Raw genomic sequence first — 26,708 nt, forward strand, 5'->3', positions numbered from 1 at the left:
ATTTATAAGGAATGATTAAAATAAAACTGGTTTTGTCATTAAAAGCAATGGATGAAAATCAGGAGAAGAGTAAATAAGGTAAGATCAACAACAGGAACTGGTTAAGCACAGATCTGTTATCACACCCTGACCTTCTAAAAGAAGGAGTTCCTCTCCACAGAACATATTTTTAATTGCTTGGACAAAAAAGCAGATAAATACTTCAAGGAACAAAAATATATTGGCAAATAATGGACAAGAGAACCTACTTCATCTTTAAATCTGTAATAAAGCTTTCAATATTCCCCAACAGGATTGGTTTAGGTTTTAAACATAATTTTTAACTTCTAAAGGCATTCATACTCAATTTCTTTCTGAAGTTTTTACTTCTTAATCCTTTTAAACAAATCTACACCATAATGTTTATAACCACTACTAAACTTTCTCCAAAGTACAATCTGCAATAAATTCTGCTTACATTTTTTTAAAATAAGGTCTGCCCCAAAATCAGGACCTAAAGCATTTTAGGATCAGGAGGCTGAAAGTCCCAAAGTGGCAGATTTGAGAATAAACCCAACACCCATGAGACTGAAGAAGTGGCCAAAAATCCCATGCCCTTGGGAAGAACATAACTGGAGTTTTCTCTAGTGGCTCCAAGAATGGCAGTCTTTGAAATTCAGATTTTATCAGTTTTAGAGCGTTACCAGCATGGGAGATGAGGACAAAACCTGTTCCCACTGTTTGAGTAAAAGATCTAATAATTCAAAAGACTAAACAAGAAACACCAAACGTCAAAAAAATTAAACAGACTTTCAAGTTCAATGTCTGCCTTGAAAATAATGTTAATTTAGAGAATATTTCCCTCTCTGAAGGATGTGAGATATGGAAAATAATTGGTGAGAGTTTTCAAGTGCAAAAAAAAATTATAATCACAACTTTCTCTTATCTCTGCCTGTGTTCTAATACAGACACACAGAAATTCATGGGAATCACAAGTAATTTCTGTGTCTGAGAGAGGCAGCAGAGGAAGGAGACATGATAATTATTTTTTGGATATTGAAGAAGCCCGAAATCAAACAATTCCTGTGAAGTGGTTGATAAATTGAAAATCCAGGTTAGAGTTAGAAAGGAATATTTATCCATTCATTCAAAGCTCTTCCCTTTCCTTCTGCCTGCTGAAAGTTTCTGCCCACAGCAAAAACAGCATAAGAAAAGTATGTTTATCTCATGAATAAAACCCAAAAAATTTTAAAACCATGTGGATAATAAGAGGGGGAAAGCAGGAGAGGCAAATTCTGCCAAATAAACAGAATTTGTTGGAGAAGGCACGAGTTGGGACACACAGTTTAAAGAACTCGGCCTCCATCCATTTATTTGGGTGCCACATAATTTTATTTCATGTATGATCTCTGAACCATGCTGCAAGAGGGAAATTATCATCTCTGTTTTCACTAAGGATGACCTGAGACACAAAGGGACCAAGGAGCAGCTGATCAAAGGCTGTCCTCAGAGCTGAAAGAAATTCTTGCTTTTCACAGCCAGAAATAATTCTTCTGTGGAGATTCCTGGTCATAAAACCTAAGCATGCACTGAGTTTCCTGCAAGAAAGTTTCTGAGGTTTTTCTTTTATGTAAACAAGAACCTTGAAAAATCTGAATTAGAATCTTGAAGTTTTGCAGGATAACTTCTGTCACTTCCCATGCTGGATGCTGAAAACAAATAATGATGCTCTACAGGAACCTGTTTCCTTCAAATATTGATGAAAAACAGCCCAAATTCTTTCAAATATGGATGAAAAACAGCCCAAATTTACATTAAGGGTAAGCCAGACAGCACTAAGGAATATCAACACAGACCACAGCATTTTCCTACACAGTTCCAAGCAGAAAAATGGGTATTTAAGGCCAAAAATTAATACCAGAGGAACATTTTTATATTGTAAGGTAATGAAGGATCTCAGCATGAAAGCTTCTCTTCAGACTAAATTGGAGTCAGGCTAATGGAGGTCACAAATAAAAGGTGGTGGCAGCATAAACCAGTAAAATAATTTTCCCTCTTAAACATTTTGTTCCTTTAAGACACAGGGAGGCTTTGTGAAATTTGTCTTTTGTAAGGGATTGAAAGTCTTATTGAAATCAAGAGGCAAATACATGAAAACTGGTAACAAAGTAATTTTTGAGGCATCATTTTCCAGAATTTAATTCAGTAACTCATTTTCCTTTAGCAACGTGACAAGTACATCATTATTACAGCAGTCCAAGCAATTTCCTTGTCAGCAGCAACACCTAACAAAATTCCTTTAAAGCAAGTAGAAAATACACAGAATATAAATTCAAATTCCATTAAGGAGTTTAAACAGGAATAATCAAAAGCAGTTACAAGAAAAAAAAATCATTATAACTTTAATTTTTCAACCCTGTTGAGATTCTTAGTGTCGAACACTGGATGAACTTCATGGTCTATCAAACCTTGATTACTTTTTTTGTTTGAAATCCATTTTCCATGAGGACCTCGAGGCTAAATAATTTTCACTGGCCTCAATTCAAGCTGTTTGGTTTTTGTAGAGGTTCTTGGGTTAATCACAAGCAATTACACAAATAAGACACCAACTTGTACATTCCTACAGTTCCACGGGAAGCAAACAACTAAATCAGATGCTGCTTTCTTTCTCTCTCTCTCTCTCTGAAACAAAAAGTTCAGTAAGTTCAAACTCAAAAAGCTCCTGGGTGGCTGCAGCAGAGAAATAAAATTAATAATAAAAAATTATTGTATATATGCATAAAATTATATTATATATTATATGTTATATATCATATATTATAATATATAAATACATTTTATTTATACATATGTGTGTATGTATATATATACGTATATGTATATACATATATATACATATATGTATGTATACATATGTATATGTACATACATATATATAATATATGTAATTTTTTTTTTACTTCTGTAAGCAAAATTCCTGAAGTTTCAGTGCCTTACCGAGTGTCTTTGTTCCTGTTGGTGTCTGCAAAGATCAGCTGCTGCAGGACACAGGCTTGGACAGCAGCCAGAACCCCACACGGGCCACCCTGGAGGAAAATGGGACATTCCATGAGCAAAAATATTGCTGGATGCCGGGGAAAAAAACTCTGGAAGCTCGCACCCAGCCCAAAGCCATCCTTTCATCCCTCTCTCTCCAGCCAGGACTTTACAGTGCTCTCTGTGGCTCTGGGGTTCTGTGCAAAACAAGGAAAATCAGGGGTTTTAAGGGTTTTTGTGGTTCCTGACTATTTTTCCTTAAAAGACCAAGACATCTATAATGGCAAAAGAAATGTGGGGTTTTATTGAAATCCGGGATATATGAAATAAAAACCTCCTGATCCCCACTGAGCTGCAGTTTGATTTTCAGAGGGGAATCAAATCTGAGTGTTTTCCAAGGACTGAAAACAAGCCTTGTTCTTGTTCCACCCCTCAGCAACCTCAAGTTCCCACCTACATCACTACACAAAATTTCAGGTAAAGCCCTCTGCACCTCAGATCCTCCCTCTCTCCCTCTCACTGGGGGAGAAAGAAAACCAAGAAAGTTCAAATCCTTTAAATTATCAGTTTCAGAGGAAATAAATCACAATATCAAGAAATGCCATATTAACTTTAAATTTTATGGATTTGTAGCTGGTTTTGGGCTACATGCTGGACACAAGGCTGATCTCACAGACACCACAATGCCACCCATCAAACTCCTCTCAAACCCTGCAGAAGAAAGGGAGAAAGGGGGAAGAAGGGAAAGGGCAGCCAGCCATGCTGTTTTCACACAATGTGATTAAAAGATCAGTTTAATTTTCTGATTGTCCTAAGTGCAGCACCCAGAGGAGACCTGCAGGTAAATGCAGTATGGAAATCAGAATAGTTTAAATATTGACACCTTCTCATATCTCATTTGTATGATACATACTCTGCCTTTCTAGGTTTATTGAAATAACTGATGAGTGAATAATCTGAAATATATCAAGGAAAACAGCAAGGTTTGTGTCAGTCTATCAGGGAGAGCCTTCCGGTCAAAAAAGAAATTATTCATTCTAAATATCTTCTTATAGCACCACAAAAGCTTAACATAAGAAAGAACTGAACAGTTGTTCAGCTGAATTGAATTCTGAAAGTGAAAAGGAAATATATTAATGAGCTGAAACTGGCACAATCTAAGCAAAACACCATTCCTGCACTGGAATTCATTGTGGGGAATTTAATGGCTGGAAGTGATGAGATCCTTTCTGCAGGCTGGAAACACCAAAGTAACATTTACTGTGGGCCAGTGACCACTACTGCCACAGCTCCTTTTGGAGCACAAATGAAGATTTAATATCTTCTTTTTTCTGCTAGGCTTTGTGAGATAAAGCAGCATTCTTCTGAGATCACCAGCCTAATGAAATGTTTAACTAGATGAGGTAAGTTAATTAAACATCTTAATGACATGTTTATTACCCATTGTCCTTGCCTCAAAGCCTCTCTTCCTCTCATTTCTGTAACATGGTTTATTGTGTTTGTGTTCTCCCCAGATGAAGGCAGGAATGATGAATCTGACTCCATCTTATCAGAAGGCTAATTTATTATTTTATAATACTATGTTATATTAAAGAATACTATACTAAACTATACTAAAGAATACAGAAAGGATATTTACTGAATGCTAAAAAAGATAATAATGGAAACTTGTGAGTCTCTCCAGAGTCCTGACACAGCTTGGCCCTGATTGGCCAAAGAGTGAAAACAACTCACACCAGAATCCAATGAAACAATCCCCTGTGGGTAAACAATCTCCAAACACATTCCAAAGCAGCAAAACACAGGAGAAGCAAATGAGATAAGAATTGTTTTCCTTTTCTCTGAGGCTTTTCAGCTTCCCAGGAGAAAAATGCTGGGTGAAGGGATTTTTTCAGAAAATGTGAATGTGACAATGGCCTAATTCTCTCAAGCCAGATAAAGATTTTCTGCATCAGCACAGAGGCTTTAATTAGTGTTTTGGAAAGAGGAACCTGCAAGTATTTACTGAATCCCTCAGATCCCTGCTCCTGAGGGGAGAGACCTTGTGTGGACACCCCAGGAGCAGTGCAGAGCCCCAGGGCTGGCACAAAGGCTTCACAAAGCTGGGGAGGATCCATTCTTCCAAGGAATCTGGTGGATTTTTGTGGAAGAGGTTTTGCAGCAGCTTCTGTGAGCCAGAGAGAAGTTGGATGGGAGGATTCAAAGTTTTCAAGTTCAAAAACCCCTGAAAGAGTTTCCTGCCGGGGTCACTGACATGGAAACCAGGAAAGAGAGAAGGATAAATAAGAGAACCCTGCAATGAGCACTTGGTTTGTCTCTTCTGACCAATGAGTGAAGTGTTAACTTATGAGTTTTTTGAGAATGTATAAGGAGCACACATGCAATTATAAAAAGGGTTTGAAGCCTTCTGAAAATGGAGTGCTGCTTTGTATTATCTCCATCTCAACCACGACCATCTCATCTAGGATAGATTTTGGGGCAGCTCCATGACCCAGTGGCACAAGGCTGGTCCCTGGGCTAAGCCTAATGAGGAACACAGAGCTAAGAGGGGTGAAGCACTGTCTGGGAGCCTGGTGCTCAGGCAGGGCTGAGAGGGAGAGCTCAGAGGAGTCACTGGATCAGAGAGCACCAAAAATCTCTCTGGATTGCTGTACTGGTTTTGGTTCGCCAATGCGAGATTTCCTGGCCAATGCACCAATGAGTGTGGTGGGTTCAGTGCTGGCCAAGCACTCACTTTAATTTGCTAGAACGTGCTTATTTCCTGCTGTGAGGTAGGATTAGGAGAAAGGCAAAGCAGGCTCAAAACTTTAAAAGAGTATAAAGAAAAATTTATGAACAGTAACTAAGAGTAATAAGAATCAAAACAAAACTTTAGGACAATTCTCCTCTACCTACAACTTCCTCTTTCTTACTGACAGTGTAAAGAGACAAAACTTAAAATTTTCAGTCAGTTTACCAACTCCAGAATAATCTTTCTTTAGTTCACTTAGTGAGAGAAGTCTTTCTTGCTAATGTTCTGTGATGCAAAACAAGCACTATTGGGCACGTGCTAGCCAGGCCTGGCCAAGTCATGGCTGGGTGGTTTTACCAGCTGTGGTCACCATGGGGACCTGCTGGACATTCCAGATGTGTCCCCCTGCTGGACATTCCAGATGTGTCCCCCTGCTGGATGCTGCTGCCATGGAATTGATGAAAACCTCCTTGCAGGGATCTTGTGGCTGCAGGAGAGGTGAGCCCACCAGCAGTGCCAGTGTCCCAGGGTGCCTGCAAGGTGTTTGTCCCTTTTATTTCAGGAATGAACCTCCTCACCTGACCCCAGTATCTTCAGCAAGTAAAAATCTCCATGTGATTTTCCAGGTAGCTCTTGCCACATCTCAATTTGAGCCAGATCAAGCTGCATCTTCAATTTGTTTGGCCCCACATATCCTTTTTCTCTTCTACTCCACCCCTGATTTATGCTCTTTTATTCTTTTACCACCACTAGCTTTCAGCTGCAGTGGTTCCTCCTCCTCCCTGTGAATAATTCCCCATCACACACACACAAACATTTGCACACTTTCTGCAGCTTTTTCACTTTTTCCTCCATCCATCTCAAGTCTCCCATCATGACTTGACAAGGTGACAGCATCCACTGGTAACCAGAGTTTAAAGGAAGAGAAAAGTCTTTAGAAAACTAATTTTTTTCACTGCTGAAACACACAGCCTTTGTAAAGTCAGTGTAAAAAGCAAAGATCAGTGTTAGGAAGGAATTTATAGTACCTTTTTCTGCACAATGCCATATTTTAGCTGTGGAATATTGTTAAATGTAAAACTCTGGATTTTCCATTCTTCACTGAAGCAACAAAGACTGGAGCCAAACAGAAGATTTTTTAATTCCTATAAAAGAAAGAAAAAAAAAATTCTCATTTTAAAAACAAGCCCAAAACACTGTAATTTCTAGAAAAGAAAGGAGGAGTGTGGAAGGGTAATGACTAACTGTTCAACCATCCTCTCCTGTTTTATCCATACTGCAAATAGCAACACCCCAATGAAAAGAAGCAATATTTTCCTTTTCCTGCCATATTCCTTCCACTCATAATGCTGGGAGCTGCTCAGCACTGGAAAATATTTATGTCTAATGTCTGGGGCACAGTTTCCCATGAAAGCATCCCAGTACATTGCCTGAAATTTAACAGCTGGAAGAGCAACCAATGGTGACATGAGGGAGAAAAGGACCCTGTACAAGATAAATGTTAATTAAATAATTGATTTCTGTATTTCAGGTGGCACAAATCCAGAGCTTGGCCCTGAACAACTACCGACCATGGCCAGTAATAGCCACAATGAATAAATTGCATTCATGCTAAAGCAGAGCTCAGGAAATAAAAAAAATTACTCAGGGCTGGTAGAGTTACTCCAAGCTCATTGATCTAGAAATTAAATTGGAAGTCACCCTCATTTTTTGGCCTGGGTTTTTTTTCTCCTCTGTCTGAATGAAAAGTTAAAGTATTTAATAATTTCATCTCTGCTCAAAATAGGGGAGATAAGCAAGGCAGAAACAGTGAGAGGGGAATAATAAACCACTGTCAGTGAAAGGACTGGAGAGTAACCACATGAATAACTGACATGGGGCATTAAAGAAATAATACAAGCTTAATTAATTAAAGCTACTATCTGTGCTTCAAGTGGGCTGATGCATGAGAGTATTTTTCTGGATTTAGGCATCCCTAAATTATTCTGTCACCTGGACAAGGAATAGACTCAGGAATACAGCACATGTTCAAAAGTACAACTCAGAGCAACCCACTGCAGCTTTGCCTAAGGAAACTCAAACAACAACCTCACAAATCTGTTTATATTTACCATAATTACTCTTACTTTTGCAAGAGAAATATCAATTGCCTTTGATACTATTTGAAGCATATAGAGTGTTGAAAGATCTGGGGACTTATTGACTTCTCCAGTTGTCTCTTCATCCTCAACATCAACTGAAAGGAAAAAAAAATCAAGTGTTGGATGAAAAGAATTGTTTTCCCCAGCATACTCAGTGCTAGGGGCTCATCAACATGAAAATCAACTTTTATTGTCTTTATAAAAAGAAAAATAGTTTTAGCCAGAATAGGCAGATAAAAAATCACGAGCCAGCCATTGTCTGATTATTTCTTAATCATTTCTTTGTCTATTTAGAAGTTTATAGCAAATTAAATTGCTCTAAATCAATCAAGAGTTACAAAAGAAGCCACTCCTATGAATTTATTTGGCCACAGCTGCTCTGAACAATACAAAAGATGTAAAAGCAAATGCAAAAGCCAAACTGAAACTTGACATAACTTACCCAATTCCAGGGCTTCTTTCATCTGGTCTTCTTTACAGCCAGTGGATGTTGGAGACCTCCTACATGAAAATTAATCAAGAAATTAATGACAAAATGTTAATTTTAAATGAGAAAAGGTGTTTGAATAAACAATAAGAAATAGGATGCATTCCCACACAAGGATATATAACTTTTACATGTGTGTGTGCATATATATATATATATATATATATATAAATATATAAATATATCTATCTTTATTATATATATATATAAATACAAATATATCTATCTTTATATATATATATCTTTATATATATAAAAATACATCTATCTTTTATTTTCTATAAAAAATAAATATATGGTCTAAGAAAGAAAAAGTCTTAGAGAAAAGCCTTTTTCAGTGGAAGAAAGCTGCACTCCAGGAGTTTATGAGAAAAGCAGCCAGCAAAGAGCAATACCCTGTGTTTGATTTGGGATTTCAGTCCTGTTCCAGCATCAATCTCATTTCATCTGTGTGATATGACAGATCAGATCATAAAATGAAATTTAAATCCCTGACAGGGGTCAGGGTAAGATTCAAATTAGTCTTTAAACTATTTGAAATATCCAAATAATAAAAGTGGGAATAGGTCTTAGGCTGGCTCCTTTACCAGGGTATATTTTTAATCCATTAAGAGGGATCAGTTGTTCAACTCCTCTTGTGATTTAATTGTACATTACCCAATTAACAGCTTAAAATTCTTATGAATGAATGCTAAAAGGACTAAGCATTTAAACTTGGCTGTGAATTCAGAGCTGAAATAAAACATTTGATTTTTGGAAACAAAATGGGTTTTATTCTTCCTGTTGAAATCACACCAAAACGCATTCAGAATCAAGGAAAACTTTTGAATAATCATTTCTAAAAATGGCAAAATTTGACCCTTTTTTTCCCCAAAAAAGCAATACTGTATCATTGGCTTTTCCTTTGGAAAAAAAGGAATTGCACTGACAATCCTTTCAAAAATAGAATGGAATAGTTTCCTCAGCAACATTCTTTGTAGGCATGATATCACAGCAACAACTGCTGTCATGTCACATACTTTCCATGGGCTTAATTTCCTTTTCAGAGAAAGAAATAATAAAACCAGAATACAGACATATCACACTCAGGATTTGCCCAGTTTAAAGGCATTTTGGCAGCTTTCTCACAGATAGTATTTGATACTATAAGAACAGAAACACTTCTCTTTTTTAGCTATAAATAAGTTAAAGGACGGAGGCAATGAAACGTGGGTGGCCCTGATTCAGGCCAGACAGAATGGAAATGAATCACCCACATTCTAGGAATTTCAGGTAAAAATAAATGGGAGGCCCAGCAGGTCAATAAAAATAAGAGGACTGAGAGCAAATTTGTGTAGTGGCAAAAGCAGCACTGAGCTCCCACTGAGCATTACTGTATTTTTATGTGATACAGAATTGAATAGAGTTTATTGTGGTATATTTTACAACACAGTCAGGTCTCCTCTTGGTGTTTCCTGACATGAATTTCAGCTGAGATTCCCTTCCCATAACTGCTTGCTACTACTTTCCTCTCTCCTGCTCAAGGAAAGGGTCTTAATGACAATAAATTCAGCAATGAATTTATTCATTCAATTCAGCCAAGTCATGTCACTCAGGCATAACCAAAAGCCAGATTTTTGTTTTGCCTGAGATTGCAAACTATTCTGTCTTATTTTCTAGTGCTTCTTCCCAGTCAATCAATTTCTATCTAATTTTGCAAGAGTTTTTTAACACCTTCCAAGGCCAGGTTGGACAGGGCTTGCAGCAAGCTTGTCTAGTGGGAAGTGGATGGTCTTTAAGGGAGGATGGTCTTTAAGGTCCTTTCCAACAAAACCATTCTGTGATTCTGTGATTTTGCAATTCTGTGATTCTGTGATTTTGTGATTCTGTGATTCTGTGATTTTGCGATTCTGTGATTCTGTGATTTTGCGATTCTGTGATTCAGTGATTCATTGATTCAGTGATTTTGTGATTCTGTGATTCTGCGATTCTGACAATGCAGCACTAGAGTTTCCATTTATAAATGAAAATCCAGCCCCCCATGGTACAATTCACATGTAGCTCTCCTGGCACCATTTTTTTCATAGTGTTAATTCTCTCTGGAAAGTCTAAAAGATGTTGGTCCTACACCATTCCAGGAAGAACCAAGCCCGGGATGCAAAGTGCTCAGAATTCTCAAGGCTGAGAATTCCCATCAAGCTGAGGAAAGCACTGACATCCAAGATTAATGTTGGGTGTTTTCTGCTTAAGTAGGGTATTTTTGCAGGTGGAGGTTCCCCTCCTTGAGGGGAACTTGTGTTTCTCAAAACAGCCAGGACATTTATTGCAATTTCCATTTCAGCACAGGGCTGCTGTTCCAGGAAAATTTATTGTAGGTGTAAAACCAATTGGTTGGAACACTCAGGGAAGGGGGAAGTCATCCATCATGGCAGGAAAATGGGACAGGAAGAAAATATGTTTCATTCTAAACATACTATACAAAACTTTCTCTAAATATTTGAACATTCCTCTCTGGCCTCCAAGCATTGTAGGAAAATGGATTTACAGAGAAAAGTGAACCCACAGAGAGGGAGCTCCTTGGCACAATAATGGATGTGCATTCCACCATTTCCTATTTACACCAACACTCACAAGAGGTCAAATAAACAAAGAGGCTTAAAAATTACACATCAGTGGCTTTAAGGTGGTGGTAAAACCCATTTTCATTGCCAGATTACAACAGCTTTTCTACTGGATGTAGAATAGGCAGACATATCTGATGTTCTTGGAATAGTGAGTAAAATCTGCAGAGTAGAAAATAAAAAAATAGATTCTATTGCTGTTCGCAAAAGGGTAAAAAAGGCCATTCTGTGTGTTGCAGCTTGTCACAGCTTTGGGACACAATTATAAAATCAGAATTATTAAAAGAAATTGTAAAGATGCAAAGGACATGATCACAATCAATTCCAGGCAATATTTTTCAATGGGAAAAAGGCCCTGTCATGAGAATTTAATATAAATTCTATCATGTTGGCAAGGCTGATTGACAAAGGTAAGAGAGGCTCATGCACCTAATTTCCCTTAATTTCCTTTTTAGTGAAGACCTGCATCTGATTTAAACATTTGCAATATGAAAAGTTAACTGGTGAACAGATGACAGATAGATTTGTGAACACTGACAGATACAAAACAGGTAAATGAGAAACTTGGCATTGAAAGGGTAATTTCTAATAGAAGTGGTCACTTCTGATAGAAATAGATTCCCTCACATATGAATCTGCATTTGTCCTGCTGAATTTTACCAGCTGTGACAATGTGAAATCTTTGTTTGGAAAGATATAAAACATATATATAAAAAATATTAAAAAAGAATGATTATAATCATAGGTTGAGCTACAAGATGGTTTTAAGTTGGGCTCACCCAAACACAAAGCTCATCCATAGGCTACGAATAAATATTTATCTCCAGCTACTAAATCAGAATTATAATTAAAATTAAAACAAATTATAATTAATTTGTTTAATTATAATTAAAAATTATAATTAAGCAAATTTTAATTTGTTTGCTGCTTTGTTCCTACTGTTCTCCACCAGAGATTTTGGAGTGTGAAATTCCCACTGGAATTTCCAAGCAGCTCAGTGTGAACTCACCACTACGTTCAGCAACTCTAAACTGTTGTCAGCAAAATAAACAAGAATCAGTAAAATTTTTTTTAAAAAGAAGATAAAATTCCACTAAATAAAAATACACACCACCCACAAGACACTACATAAAGCACAGAAAATGGTTCCCAGTTTTTGGCATTCAACCAATTCACATCACTGGAGATGAATCCAACCCTCTGCTCTGTCCCCATCAATGAAGTACCCTCTCTGTCTGGCTTGGGCCTTCAACTCTTAGGTCATTTAATTTTTAATGATGTGGAATATTTCTGGTCTTCCATTTCCTGTCAGAAACCTCAGATTTTTAACAGTCCAAACCATTGTAACATTATAAATTATCTTCCTGAAAACTAATATCAACTGTTAAACTGGGAGATAAAAGCTTACACTGAGGATGGGGTATTCTCTTATCTTCTCATTAAAAAAAGTGAATTCACAAAACAGGTTACTGGTGAGCCCACAGAGATTCTGCCTCCTGGTAAAGTAATCTTAGGGGTAAAAAGGGGTAAAAAAAGCTTCCTTGTGCTACCTGCACACAAATGATTTTTTTAAGGAGCAAATAATTCCACAGAGTCATGGAATAATTTGAATTGGAACACACCTCCATGATCCTCTAATGCAAATTCTCAACTGACTGACTGCATTTCAGGCAATAGGCTGGACCTCTCCAGATTTACCTCCTTTCCAAAAATAAAGAAATGATACAGCAGCCATTTGTCATTTCCAGTAATTGCAAAGTGCCTCTTCCTATGGAGTGCTGGAAAAATACTAAAAGGGCAAATGGCAGCCCCACAGATGTTACACTGTGGGTTTTGCTGCCATAAATCCATTGGCACCACACAAAAGTCACAATAGTTTATAAATTTATTTTAGGCCCTTTTTTCCGGTCCAAGCATTATGTTATAAAAGGCGTTACACAACTCCGGGCACTTGAAGGTTTTCACTCCTGATTTGGCAACCACAACCTTTCTTTTCATCCACGGGTGAGTTAAATCCATATTCCCCATGGATGAGCCAGTTTTGTGTGACAGACATTCCTCTGCTGCCAGCTGGATGAGTCAAATCCAGGCTGATCCCTGGAGAAAGGGATCAGAGCCCCTCCAGGAGGGTTTGGTTCCTCTCCCCAGGAAGGTGTGGCTGCACTGTTCTCACCATATTTCCTGCCTCCAAACCCACCTCAAAGCACTGGAGATGATGCAAAGTGGGGCTGAAGGACAATGCAGAGACCCCAGATAAAGGTGGAAGGAAATGTGACACCCCAATTTACTCCTGGGCTGTTCTCACTGTGTTTCCTACCTCCAAACCCACTCCAAGCACTGGAGATGATGCAAAGTGTGGTTGAAGACCCCAGACAAAGGTGGAAGGAAATGTGCCACCCTAATTTACTCCTGTGTGGAATTCACATTCTCTGACAAAATCCCTTTGCCCAGGGTTTTTCTCCTGGGAAGCTGAAAAGCCTCAGAGAAAAGGAAAACAATTCTTATCTCATTTGCTTCTCCTGTGTTGTGCTCACATGTGGAATGTGTTTGGAGATTGTTTACCCACAGGTGATTGTTTCATTGAATTCTGCTGTGAGTTGTTTTCACTCTTTGGCCAATCAGGGCCAAGCTGTGTCAGGACTCTGGAAAGGGTCAGGAGTTTTCATTATTATCTTTTTAGCATTCAGTAAGTATCCTTTCTGTATTCTTTAGTATAGTATAGTATTCTTTAATATAATATAGTATTAGCAAATAATAAATTAGTCTTCTGAGAACATGGAGTCAGATTCATGCCTGATCATTCCTGCCATCATCAAGGCATTCCCAGCAAACACAATACTCCTGGGCTGCTCCAGCACTGTTCTCACTGTGTTTCCTCCCTCCAAAATCACTCCAAGCACTGGAGATGATGCAAAGTGTGGCTGAGGGACAACACAGAGACCCCAGACAAAGGTGGAAGGAAATGCACCTACGTAATTTACTCCTGGGCTACTCCAGCCAGACTCTGACTCAACTCCAATTTCTAGAAACGCCACCCCAGCCCTTTGCATCCTCTTCCTCTGAGAGTGGGAAAAACTGATTTGATTCCTCAGGCATTGCTCACACACACACTGAGAATCCTGGAATAACCTGGGGCTTTCTGGCTGGTTTTAAATGAGATCACATCCAAAATGACCTGGCTGTGGGAGCTCAGCCCTCATTCCACAGAATTCATTATCCAGGTGGTGAGAACTTTTAGGAACTGCTCAACACCAACCAGGATCAAAATTTCATTACTCACCAAATTGCCAGGCATTACTTTAGACAGTGTCAGCCCATCCCACACACCGATTTTGTGAGTAACACTGAAATATTGCAGCCCACCAGGCAAATAGAGAATATTCCTAGAAAAATCTACTTTTACACCAAAATTCACAGTAGGAAAGACTGAAGCCAAGCAAATACACTGGGTAAATACTATACATTATATAAACAATATACATAACTCTTTTGGAACTATTTTTCCTTTCAGTTGGAAATTCAATTTTATTTTTTAAAAATAGCATTAAATCTGGGATGTTAATTAGTATTCTTTATGAAATGAGACATTCACAAATTAACCTTCAACAGGCATTGAATTTTTCTGTTTCACTGAGTCAAGAAATTATTAGTGCAGTCCAGAAACCTCCTGGGTTGCTTGTGCTCTGCTTTGTTGCTTACACTGACTGAGGGAACACCAAATCCTGCTCAGGACTTGCTCAGAAACTCATGGCCAAGATTCTCTGCCAATCTCCTAATGCAGATCAGCCCAGATTGTGGCTGGGGATGATGCAGGATAAAAAGATAGGAGAGGATATTTACAGTTTTAGGCACTCAAGCATCCATAATTGACAGGTATTGGCTCAGTCTTCACATGGAAAATAAGCTTTTTTATTCCTGTTAATAACAGAGAGCATGAATATCAATCCTTTAAGGACCATAAGACTTTCAAAATAATATTTTGAAAGCATTATGGTCCTTACAAGATTTATACAATAATATTTTAAAAGTGTCAGATATCTAAAAGAATAAAAAACCAAAACAGCTAAACAACTCTGAATATATTTTTAAAGAATTTAAGGAATTTGTTTAAAGATCTGGGGTTTTTTCCTCTAGGGATTACCTATTTCTATAAATAAGTTTTCAGGGTCCTTTTTTGTGGAATATATGCAAGAGAAAAAGCAGAATTCTCACTAACACAATGGGTTCACCTGTACTGTGATTTAATAATGCTGAGGACCAGGCCAGGAGCAGAAGGTGGCAGTTCTTGCCCTGTTATCTGAGAGTCACAGAGTGACAATGCCAAAGACACCCCTAAATACTTGGGGGAAATATAAAACAAATCAGTAAAACATAGGAAAAAAACAACAGCAAAAATTCAGAGCAGTAAAGGTAAAAATATTTAGCAGACAGTACAAGCTTCAGACAAAAAATGCCTAAAGGAACATGAAAAATATTTAGAGTATTTTAACAGAGGTGAATATGTAGCAAGGAAAAGAAACAGCAGTCCAAAAATCAACTTCAGCTGTGGATAACAGGGCAAAACACAGCAAATGGAAGGTGAATACAACAAAAAGAAATTCCTTATAATAAGAACTGCTAGAAAGTGAATGTATTATCAGGGGAGAAGCGTCACCTGAGTCACTTAAGACTGGAGCAGACAAAACCTGAAAAAAGTATTTCAGCAAATCTAAATATACATAGCAGTGATTACTCTCCCATAGAAAGAAATTACCCTAAAAGTTCTTTTCCATCCATAATTTCTAAGGCTCTATGAAATATGAGCAATGTTCCACTTGGTGTCTGTGGCAATTCCCTAACCCAACCCTATCCGTGTTAGAACACCAGGAACTGCTAGGAAAAGGCTTCTCACCAAACAAGGAGGGATATTTTGGGAATGGGAAGTAGTGAACAGTGCCCAGCTGTGGTGAACTCAGCAGAGAGACCCTGGCAGAAGGAGAAACCCTGGCTCTGAGCTCACTGGCACTTCCCTGGAGCTGCAGTGCATGGGAGAGGCTCAGCTTTGGGTTGGAAATGGTGCCTTGAGAGGGCCGACCTAGAACAGAGACGGGACAGAGCTAAAGAATAAAGTAGGGATTTACTAAAAGCCTCCATGGATGCACCTTGGGCAGCACCAGAGCCCAGCCAGGGCTGCACCCAAAATGAACCAAAATGGCCCCAAAATGCACGAGCGCTCCCGGGCTCTCTCCCTGGGATCAGTTCTGCTCCATTTGCACCTTGCAGTTCATTGTCCCATTCCAGCTTTAGCCCAGGCACTCCCACCCTGCTTGTTTTTCTCTCTCCAGCCCACGGGGTTTGTGCTCCTGGGCTGAGATTTGGATCATTTGTCCTTGGTGCCCAGCTGGAGCAGGAATTGTTTTGTCTCCCTGCTCTGTGCACAGAGCTCACCATGCCCTGATGTGGAGCTCAGACCCACACACTAAAGCAGCACAGAATCTGAAAAATACAAAAGCTCAGAAAAGGGACCTGAATCCAACTTGCAGAGCCATAAAGCAGTGCCTGGAACACCCCTGTGCCCTGGCAGAATGCTGCAGCAGAGCAGCAGCACAGCCAGGCTGCAGCCAGCACTGGTGGCCTGGCACAATCAGGTAATTGAATCCAGGGGATTGCTCACAATGGAAGGATGAGTGCAGAATCAATTATCCTCCCTGCTCCTGGAAATGCACACATCTCTGCCTCTGGACAATGGGATTCACTGCTGCATCCCTCTGCTCACTAATGGCAAAAGGAAATTTTCATTTTGACGTCATGATACTCCCAGTTCTTTGTGCCTTTCTGATTCTGAGCCATTCCCTTGGAGTTCCTAGGAAATATCCCTAACTTCAGGTCTTTTGTTCCCTTGGCCCAGTTTTACCCTTTTTTTCTGATTTCAGTGCTCTGATTTTAATTTCATGCTGTTTTTCCTGGAACTGGGGAAGTTGGTTGGCTTCATGTGAAAACCAGAATTTCAAGCATCACATGTTCTTCTTTGTAACTACCAGAAGAGAAATGGAGCTGTACTGACCAAACCTGCCCCTCTAACTCAGCAAAAGTTGGTTGCACCCCACTGCAGAACTGCCAGCTCAGATTTACTCATCCAAAAATTATTCAGCTGACAACTGGAGGTTTTCCACAGCACCACCCCACTTTGCACTGATAGACTTAACAGAAAATTAGGAAAACACTTCAGGGGCTGCAGGAGCAACAACTGCAGCATGCCTCTGTAATCAAGACAAAAGAAGTGTTTCTCAACAGTTCTGAAGTGGGTTTTTCTTGCCTTTCCCCAATTTTGTTTGCTCAAGCTGTGAAATGGGGAAATCTTGACCTTCTAACCCCATGTAACCTTCCCAAAAAAGTCATTATTCGTTGTGGCTTTATTTCTGGAAAAGCAATAGAAAGTCTTTAACGCAAGGACAGTCATCAACTTCAACACCCATCTATTTCTTTACAATTTCTAAAGATCATGAATTCCATTCCACTCATTCTTTATTCTGTTTGCTGAGGTTAATGATAAATATGCCCCTCCAGTAGGGGATTCAGCACCAAGCAGAATCACAGGATGATTTAGAGGTCACCTCAAGATATTAAAGGGAGCAGAGAACCTTTCCTTGCTGCCATTCCAGGCTCTACCCAGGATAAAAGACTCAGGAAAATCTTTATTAATTTGCTCCCTGTGACCTGAGTTATGTTCCCTCAACATCATCTCTCCCAAGTCCTTACAAATGTTAAGAAACCACAGACACAGCAATTTTTAGGTGGAATCTTGAACTGGGTTCTTTTAAATTTAGGTTTTTATTCCCTTCAAAATCTCTTAAAAAAAAAAAAAAGGTAGTGAATAATCCACGTTTTATTTGGCCTTGCACACAAGAGGAGCAGAGACTCAACAAAAAAGGGGAATACTCTTTTGAAGATGAACAATAAACAGCAGCATTAAAATAACCTGAAGAGGGTTTCAAATTCTCCACTGAAGTGGCACTGAGACATAAATGTCATTTTTAATTTGTTAAGTTAAATAAAACTGCTGAGAAGGAGCATGGAGGAATTACTGACATATTCCTGTATAAATGTGAGCGCACTGCTTGCACAACATCACCACATTAAAGCCTGGCTCCAAATAAGATGGAAACTCCCTTTTTCCAAGGAATCACATGGAAAAGACAAGAGGCCATGGGTACAAATCACTCCTGGGGACATTCCAATTGGACACAAGAGGAAAATTTTTCAAGAGAACAATCAGCCATTGCAACCAACCCCCAGGGAAAAGTGTTGAATTCCCAAACCCTGGGCACTTTTAAGATTTGGCATAAAGGGTGCTGGGTCACCTTGTCGAGACTGTGCCTTTGCCAAGGAAGGTTGGACCAGGTGATCCTTGAGGCACCTTCCACCCTGGTGCTGTGGGATTCTGTGAATTGAGAAATTCAACTGGCGGCTGGCTGCTTACAGATGAGGATAAATGAGGATTTGCTGCCACCTATATGTTGCTTTTCTCATAGATTAATGAAAAACAAAAATTCTAAAATAAAACCTACCTGTAGGATCTGGGTAGGTATGCAAACTGAACAGGATAATATATTTTTTTATGAAATAACCGATCATGACTTTGCAAAGAATACAATCATGGCAATAAAGAATCATCATTGACCCCTGTAATTTCTTTCATTAAAAGGTGTGAGTCAAAATGCTGTGCATCTGCATTTCCCTAAGATATTTTATGGCCAGGTATTCTCTTAAAGCTTGGCAGTAGTTTTACCTCCAGTTTTTTCTCCTATGTTTGCACAGGATGCCTTCAGCCTGCATGCTGTTACAGCACTTTTGGCATGGGAGAAAAGAGAATCAAAAAGCAAAGTAAATGGAAGGAAAAATTAGATTTATCTTTAGTTTTCTATGGGAAAAAACCCCAGAATTGCAGATGCTGTAAATGAGCTAGCTGTGGTTAATCCTACAGAGGTTTTCAGCTGTTCATCTAAATAGTTAGATTGGGATTTAGTAACAGAGAATGGAAGAGGATCCAGACAAATACTTGCTGTATTTACACTGTAATTTTTCACTGTATTACCACTGTAATTTTTCATTCTTTAAAACGCTCAATCACTTTGACCAAAATCTGCAGGATTTGGCTGAAGGGAAACAGAAGTTTTGCAAGAGCCAGACCTGATATTGTGGGTGTTTATTTGGAGTCTCTATTCCTCCCTCTGACCTCCAGGAGTCCCAGCAGCCCTGCTGGGTTCTGTGGGCGCTTCCAGGAGCTCAGAGCTCAGCAGGGACCAAATGCTCTGCTGTGGTGTTGGGAGGGTCCCCAGGATGAGGTAAGAGATGAGAATTTGACTCCAAGTTCTCAGAATAATATATAAATAATTATAATAAAATATATTATAATACATAATTATACTATAATATTATATTATGCAATAATATTTAATTAGACAATATAATATATAATATATAATATATAATATATAATATATAATATATAATATATAATATATAATATATAATATATAATATATCATATATAATATATAATATATCATATATCATATATCATATATAATATATCATATGTAATGGAATGTAATGGAATGTAATATAATGTAATATAATGTAATGTAATATAATATAATATAATATAATATAATATAATATAATATAATATAATATAAATATTTATTATATATTGAAGATTATATATATTATATATAATATTGTATATATTATTATATATAATATATTATTACATATATAATAATATATACCATTTAATATATTATATTATATTATATTATATTATATTATATTATATTACATTACATTACATTACATTATATTACATTACAATACATTACATTATATTACATTACAATACATTACATTATATTACATTATATTACTAAAACTATACTAAAGAAAGAGAAATGATACAGCAGAAGTCTAAATCAAGACTAAATCAATGAAAGATCGTGACTGACTCCTCAGAGTCCGACACAGCTGATGGTGATTGGTCATTAATTAAAAACAATTCACCTGTTTGGATAAACAATTCTCCAAATCACATCCCAGAGGAGTAAAACATGGAGAAGCTGAGGCTTCTCATCTTCCCAGGAGGAGAAATCCTGGCAAAGGGATTTTTCAGAAAGTCTCACGGTGACACTCTGCTGCCTGCAGCTCCCACTGCCCGTCAGGAATGAATAAGGAAAGGGCTCTGCTTAGGAAAGGGCTCCCTCTCCTGCTCCTGCTGAGACCACAGCAGCTCTGTGAGGGAAGGGAATTGTTCCCAATCCCTCCCTGCCTGCAGGGATGGAGCACAGACAAGATGGCAGCACATCCTGTGGGTCACCCCCTGCCAGCCCAGCTTCTCCAAAGGTTGGGAAGCATCCAAACACACCAGAGTGAACCACAGAATAAGAGTTGTTTAGGTTGGAAAAGATCTCAGATCATCAAGTCCAACCAGCATTGCTGTGTCCACCACCAAACCCTGTCCCCAAGTGCCACATCCACACAGCTTTTGAGCACTTCCAGAGGTGGTGATTCCATCACTGCCCTGGGCAGCCTGTTCCAATGCCCGACCAGCCTTTCAGGGAAGAAATATTCCCTAATATCCAAACTAAATCTCCCCTGACACAACTTGAGGCCATTTCCTCTCCTCTCCCTGTTCCCTTGGAGCAGGGCCCGACCCCCACCTGGCTGTCCCCTCCTGTCAGGAGCTGTGCAGAGCCACAAGGTCCCCTCTGATCCCCCCTTCTCTCCAGGCTGAGCCCTTTCCCAGCTCCCTCAGCCCCTCCTAGTGCTCCAGACCCTTCCCCAGCTCTGTTCCCTTCTCTGGACTCGCTCCAGCCCCTCAAAGTCTTTCTTGTCATGAGGGGCCCAAAAGTGACTCCAGGATCTGAGGTGTGGCCTCAGCAGTGCTGAGTGCAGGGGACAATCCCTGCCCTGGCCCAGGCCAGCTGCCCTTGGCCTTCCTGGCCACCTGGGCACTCCTGGCTGAGTTCAGCCACTGTCACCAGCACCCCCAGGTCCCTTCCCACTTTTCCAGCCACTCTTCCCAAAGCTGTGGTGCTGGCTGGGACTGTTGTGATGCCCTTGTAGGACCCAGATGCTAACAAGGGGGGTTTGGATCAGACTTTTCACTGGTTTTTAGCAAGTCTTTCCAGGGAATCCCACACTGAGAATTCCACCACATCTCTGAGGCTCGTCCATAATGAACTGTCCATTCATTGATTAGCTAGTATCAGGAATAATACACTCAATATTCTCAGCTTTGGAGCTGCCAAAGCCACTTAACTCTCTTCTCTACCTCAATTAATGCTGAGTGTGAGGAAAAAATCATCCTGAGAGTGGAAAGGATGAAGGGATGGGGCAGCACTACCTTATAGAATCAGCACTACCTTATAGGATCAGCCAAGCTGTATGAAACCAGAGTTTTAATACTTTAGACTGTGGTACTTTGGCCTACTACACATTAATCTTTTACAAATTAAATGAATGTGGAATGCTGGCCCTGTGGAATGCTCTTTTCAGCAAATTTTTGGTTCCAAATAGGAATCAAGTGCCACTTCTGGCCCATCTGCAGCTCCAGCACATCCCCAGTTTGATAATTCCCACAGCCCCTAACTTCTAAATGTACTTATACCTAATGTGTATTTGCTTCTTTCTCAATAGTGTCTCCACATATGGTATCTCAATAAAAAATTAAACTAGAAAACAAAATAGCAATAATAATTTTAAGAAAACAATGTTAGTGTATAAATTAAAAAAATGCTACGCCTCCCACTCTTACATTTTATCCAGAAAAAGAATTAAAAAACATTAATTAAGAACGTAAGAGAGAGAAAAGCCAAAAATATATATTTGGAGCTCTCTGAGGGAGACACTTCTAAAAATTTTATACTACAAAATAATGCAGAAAAATAATAAAAACTCTGTTTTATCATAATATCCTCAGAAATACTCTCACCTGTGGCCTGACAACCGACTCTCAGCTTTCCTGAGGGATCTTTCCTTCTTTTCTCTCCCAGCCCCTGAATGCCTGTGAGGGACACTCACTTTAAGGCTTTTCTCACTGCTGTCTGCACCAGAGCTTGCAAGAGATTTCCTTTCCTTCTCTCTCTCAGACAGCAGCTTGGACAAAAAGTCCTCTGCATCTTTGGGGCTGTTCCTTGGTTTTTCAGAGGCAGAGCTGGTGTGTGAGCTTAGCACGGTCCTGGATGCAAATTCCAGGTGGGATTTTGTTGGAGATGCTTTGCTTTCCTGCAGATCAGGGCTTGGGACACTCAGGTCGTGCTCTTCAAGCTCCTCACCCCTGGGCTGGGCTGTGCTGCTGATGCTCGTGGATCTTTTGGAAATCCTCTTTTTTTGGGGATCCTGGAAGAAAGGGCCATGAAAACCACAGATTTCACCTTTATCTTTCAATAAACACAAAAAGCAAAGGAAAGCTCTAGCACTGATTTCTGAGCTGATCTATTAATTCATTTTTAGGAACCAGCTTAGAGAGTAAATCAGATTTTTTAAAAATCAGTAATAAAATAAGATAAATACTTTCACTTAAAATTTGACCAGTATTAAAGATGCTGCCTACCATTAACACATTTCCATATTTTTACCAGGAACAACAATAAATTACCTCCTAGGAGCTAATTTTAGGACTGTATCTAGCTCAGAAAATCAACACATAAAGGATATTTTACTGGTATCTAGCCTATAGGTATCTAGTCTTTACTTCTAAATCAAAAACATTTACAAATATCCAACGAATTAATTCAATTTCCATATCCTCTTCAGTACTACCTAAATGTCACAGTTAAATATTTTAATTTCTCATTATCACAAGCTTAATTTTACACTGGAAAAGTCCCTGTAATTATATAAAAGAAACATAAAGAAAAAAAATAGGCAAGAAATTTTTAACTGTGCTTTGAAAGCACTTCTTGATGGAACAAGGTCTGATTGGATCAATTCAGAAACATATTTTCAACTCGAAGCAATTTTCAGTTCCAAACTGCTGCTGATTAAATGTCGGGTCTTGGAAAAACCAGAGTAAAACAGATACTGTGAAGGTAACAAAGCAATTTTCATGGGAAAAATGGAAAATCAAATCTGTCAAGAGATTTCAAGAATGGGCAAGAATTATAAAGGAATTCAGAGACCTGAGATCACAGACATGCAGGGCCTGCAGTGCTTTTATCTGAAACTCTCCAGAATTGTGAATTCTCCAGAACTGTGAATGAAGCACAACAACTTCCCTAATTTACCCCTTCTTTTCAGCCTGCAGATTTAATAATGCATTAACATGCAGAAGCCATTTGAACATTATTTGCAAGTGACTTTTTTTTAGCCCAGCAGTTTGGATATAAAATCCATGGGCAACTCAAACATTTTGTAAAATGTTAGGAATCACCTCTGGTGAACTTGCCACTGGTCCAGCCATCATTCCTCTGGCAATGAGACCAGCCCTGGGCCTGGACTTCTCCTTCCCTGTGGATTTCAGCTCCTCAGAAATCACAGCTGCTTTTAAATCCTCTTGACTGTCTTTGAACTTCTTGTCCCAAGCACAGGATAAGTTACTGCTGTGGGTTGTCCCTGTGTGGCATTTTTCACTTCTGTGCTGATGCTTTCTGGGTGCAGGGATTTTATCCAATGGGTTCTCAGCATCATGCCTAGAACAAAAAAGAGGAAAAGCTTAAAACAGCAAAGTTATGCACAAGTAAATTAATAAAACCAGATAGAGCACTGCTGTAAAATTAAGTTGCATTTTACCTTGAAATGGTAATCAAATGCAGTCACTTTTCACCTAAACATCTGGATGTAGGATTCAGGGCATTATTTCATCATTATTATGTGTCACAATTGGTTATAATATGGGCAACACCATCCCATGATTACTTATTTTGATTTAAAAAGGGTTCAAACTGAGAGAGGGGAAATTTACATTTGATATTGGGAAGAAATTCTCTCCTGTGAGGGTGGGGATGCTGTGGCACAGGGTTCCCAGAGCAGCTGTGCCTGCCCCTGGATCCCTGGCAGTGCCCGAGGCCAGGTTGGATGGGGTTTGGAGCAACCTGGGACAGTGGGAGGTGTCCCTGCCCATCCAGGGGGTGGAATGAGACGAGCTTTTAGCTCTCTTCCAGCCCAATCCATTCTGTGATTGTATGATTGTGTATCATAGCAGAAAGTAAAATTTATTTGTTATATCAGACAGGTGCTAAGCTATACCCAGCAGTTCCTGTTCCTTCTCCATGTTTGAAAATGTAACACTTTTGCTCACATCCTCTGTTCTCCTGTAACTTAGACTGACTCTACTGACCCCTCTCACTCTTTGTTCAGCTGTAGAACACTTACTTTAGTCCAAAAACAAAAGTACTTCTGTGATGACAATTATTTTACTGAGTAGTTCCCAGTTCCGTGTCCATTTTTAAATTTATAAATTCTGTGTAAATCAAAACAACTCGCCTTCCTTAATACAAGGAAACAAGTCTCTGAACTTGTTTTTCCCTCTGGGATGTTTTCCACCATCCTAATTTAACGTAAAGCAGCTCTATAAATTGAAACATCTTGTACCACAAACATGTTCCTTTTATTTAACCCATTTTTCCAGGAGTGTGTCTCCTGTGGTGAGGACACTCTGTGTATGATGTGTGTGATGTGTGTGATGTGTATGTGAAGGCTGACCTAGAGCAGAGGCTGGACAGAGCTAAAGAATAAAGCAGGGATTTATTAAAAGCCTCCATGGATGCACCTTGGGCAGCACCAGAGCCCAGCCAGGGCTGCACCCAAGATGAACCAAAATGGCCCCAAAATGCACGAGCGCTCCCGGGCTCTCTCCCTGGGATCAGTTCTGCTCCATTTGCACCTTGCAGTTCATTGTCCCATTCCAGCTTTAGCCCAGGCACTCCCACCCTGCTTGTTTTTCTCTCTCCAGCCCACGGGGTTTGTGCTCCTGGGCTGAGATTTGGATCATTTGTCCTTGGTGCCCAGCTGGAGCAGGAATTGTTTTGTCTCCCTGCTCTGTGCACAGAGCTCACCATCCCATAATATATGAAGAACTACAGAACTACACACTAAAGCAGCACAGAATCTGAAAAATATAAAAGCCAAAACCTGAGTCATCATGTATATAAACTGAAGGGAGCCTGATCTGCCTCTGGAATCATCAGGAAAAGCAAGGACTGCTACTCCCAACCCAACGCCACATAACCCTCACTGCCAAAGGGTGCTGGCTCAGAGGCTGTTTTAACTTACAGACACTCACAGCAACCTCCCAGAGCAAAGTTAAAAGCAAATCAGACTCATTAATAATGAACCAATGCAGAGTCATGTCTGATTAAACTTTCCACCCCTGACAGCATGGTTAAAAGTTACACAGGTGGTTGAAATTAAAGCTGATTTCAGGCACTGCCTGGCTGACCTTGGCAATCCCTGGTTTTCCCTTGTCCAAAGGGAATGGCAAGGGTGAGAATGAGCCTCAGGGCAGAAGGCAGGGTTAGATGGGATATTGGGAAGAAATTCTTCATTGTGAGGATGGTGAGGCTGGCACAGGTGCCCAGAGCAGCTGTGGCTGCCTCTGGATCCTTGAAGTGTCCAAGGCCAGGTTGGATGGGGCTTGGAGCGGTCTGGGATAGAGGAATAGGACAGAATGAGATGAACTTTAAGGTCCCTTCCAACATTAACACCACTTGGCACTGCTGTGCTCTCCCAGAGCAGTGTCAGGAACTCCCCTGTGGGAGACATCCATGAAAGGGAAAAGAAAAAAGAAGAAGAAAAAAAGAAAAGGGGAAAAAAGCCTTTGCTCTGCATCCTTTTCAAGTGTTATTTCTGAGCTCAACTTAAAACATCTTGGCTTTCTTCCCCTTTAAGAAATTACTTCATGGGTTTTTTTCAGGCACTGATGCTCAGACTTGGCTGCTTTGAGCATGTTGCATTTAGGATGAAGAACAAAACCTGATTAATTCCCTCAGGGTGGAGGCTGGGAAGCAGAATTACACTTGTGTGCCCATTTTAAAAGCTTCCTATGGCAGTACAGGGCTGTTAATCCTCTTTGAGGCACCAATAAATGAAAAACTTGGTTACATGCTATTTTCAGGTATTCTGCAAGGTCTGAACCTGCACTATTTTAACAACACTGAATTTAAGACATTAAAACTTGCTTTTGCCTATGTAAGGCATGAATATATTCATAGTTTGAGCACAGGTGGTTTGTTTTACCTCCAAACCTGCTTCAGTTTGAGTATTTCCAATGTAAAAGGCATGAAATCCCCTATTTCAATGTGCTTCAGTGACTGAAAGATGCAATTGAGTTTATCAGTCTTCATAATTAGCAGGCAACATAAAAGATCATTTTTGAAGGGTGGCTTGCACAGGAAATATTAATAATCTAGAAAATTAAGTTTGTGTTACGAGGACAACTAACAAAACAAAGTTAGCACAAGATATAAATGATAAAACATTTAAAACTCTTTCCCTTCATTAGGAAAAAACAAGTGAATACACAGAGATAAGAGAAATAAATCAGAGAGTACCTGGAAGGCTGAGTTTTGCTCTCATCCAGAGCAGTGGCATTGCCATGGTCCTCATCCAGGGGGTCAGGGGGGTGGGATGCTGAGCTCTTACTCTGAGGAGCTGCCAGAGCAGAGCTGGAACCAGAGCTCCTGGAAGTGCCACGGTGCTCCAGGAAATAATTAGTAATAATTTCCAGCAGCGTCTTCAGTGGGTTCTCCTTTGCCTGG

General features: G+C 39.5%; 1 protein-coding gene across 3 annotated transcripts in view; it reads right to left on the bottom strand.

Moving 5' to 3' along the window:
- MINDY4 (MINDY lysine 48 deubiquitinase 4) overlaps window positions 1–26,708 on the bottom strand; it is a 79,256-nt gene that overhangs the window by 48,562 nt on the left and 3,986 nt on the right. For 2 of the 3 annotated variants that reach the window (XM_026796092.2, XM_026796091.2), the window contains exons 3-9: window positions 26,502–26,704; window positions 23,384–23,642; window positions 21,944–22,350; window positions 8,330–8,388; window positions 7,858–7,982; window positions 6,775–6,891; window positions 2,977–3,065 (exon numbers count right to left, since the gene is read on the bottom strand). In XM_026796092.2, coding sequence (XP_026651893.2) covers window positions 2,977–3,065; window positions 6,775–6,891; window positions 7,858–7,982; window positions 8,330–8,388; window positions 21,944–22,350; window positions 23,384–23,642; window positions 26,502–26,704 — 1,259 coding nt within the window. The remainder of the gene's footprint in view (window positions 1–2,976; window positions 3,066–6,774; window positions 6,892–7,857; window positions 7,983–8,329; window positions 8,389–21,943; window positions 22,351–23,383; window positions 23,643–26,501; window positions 26,705–26,708) is intronic. The other variant, XM_005491435.4, reaches the window with a different exon arrangement.

Source organism: Zonotrichia albicollis, chromosome 1, assembly GCF_047830755.1.
Source record: "Zonotrichia albicollis isolate bZonAlb1 chromosome 1, bZonAlb1.hap1, whole genome shotgun sequence".
Classification (NCBI taxonomy): domain Eukaryota; kingdom Metazoa; phylum Chordata; class Aves; order Passeriformes; family Passerellidae; genus Zonotrichia; species Zonotrichia albicollis.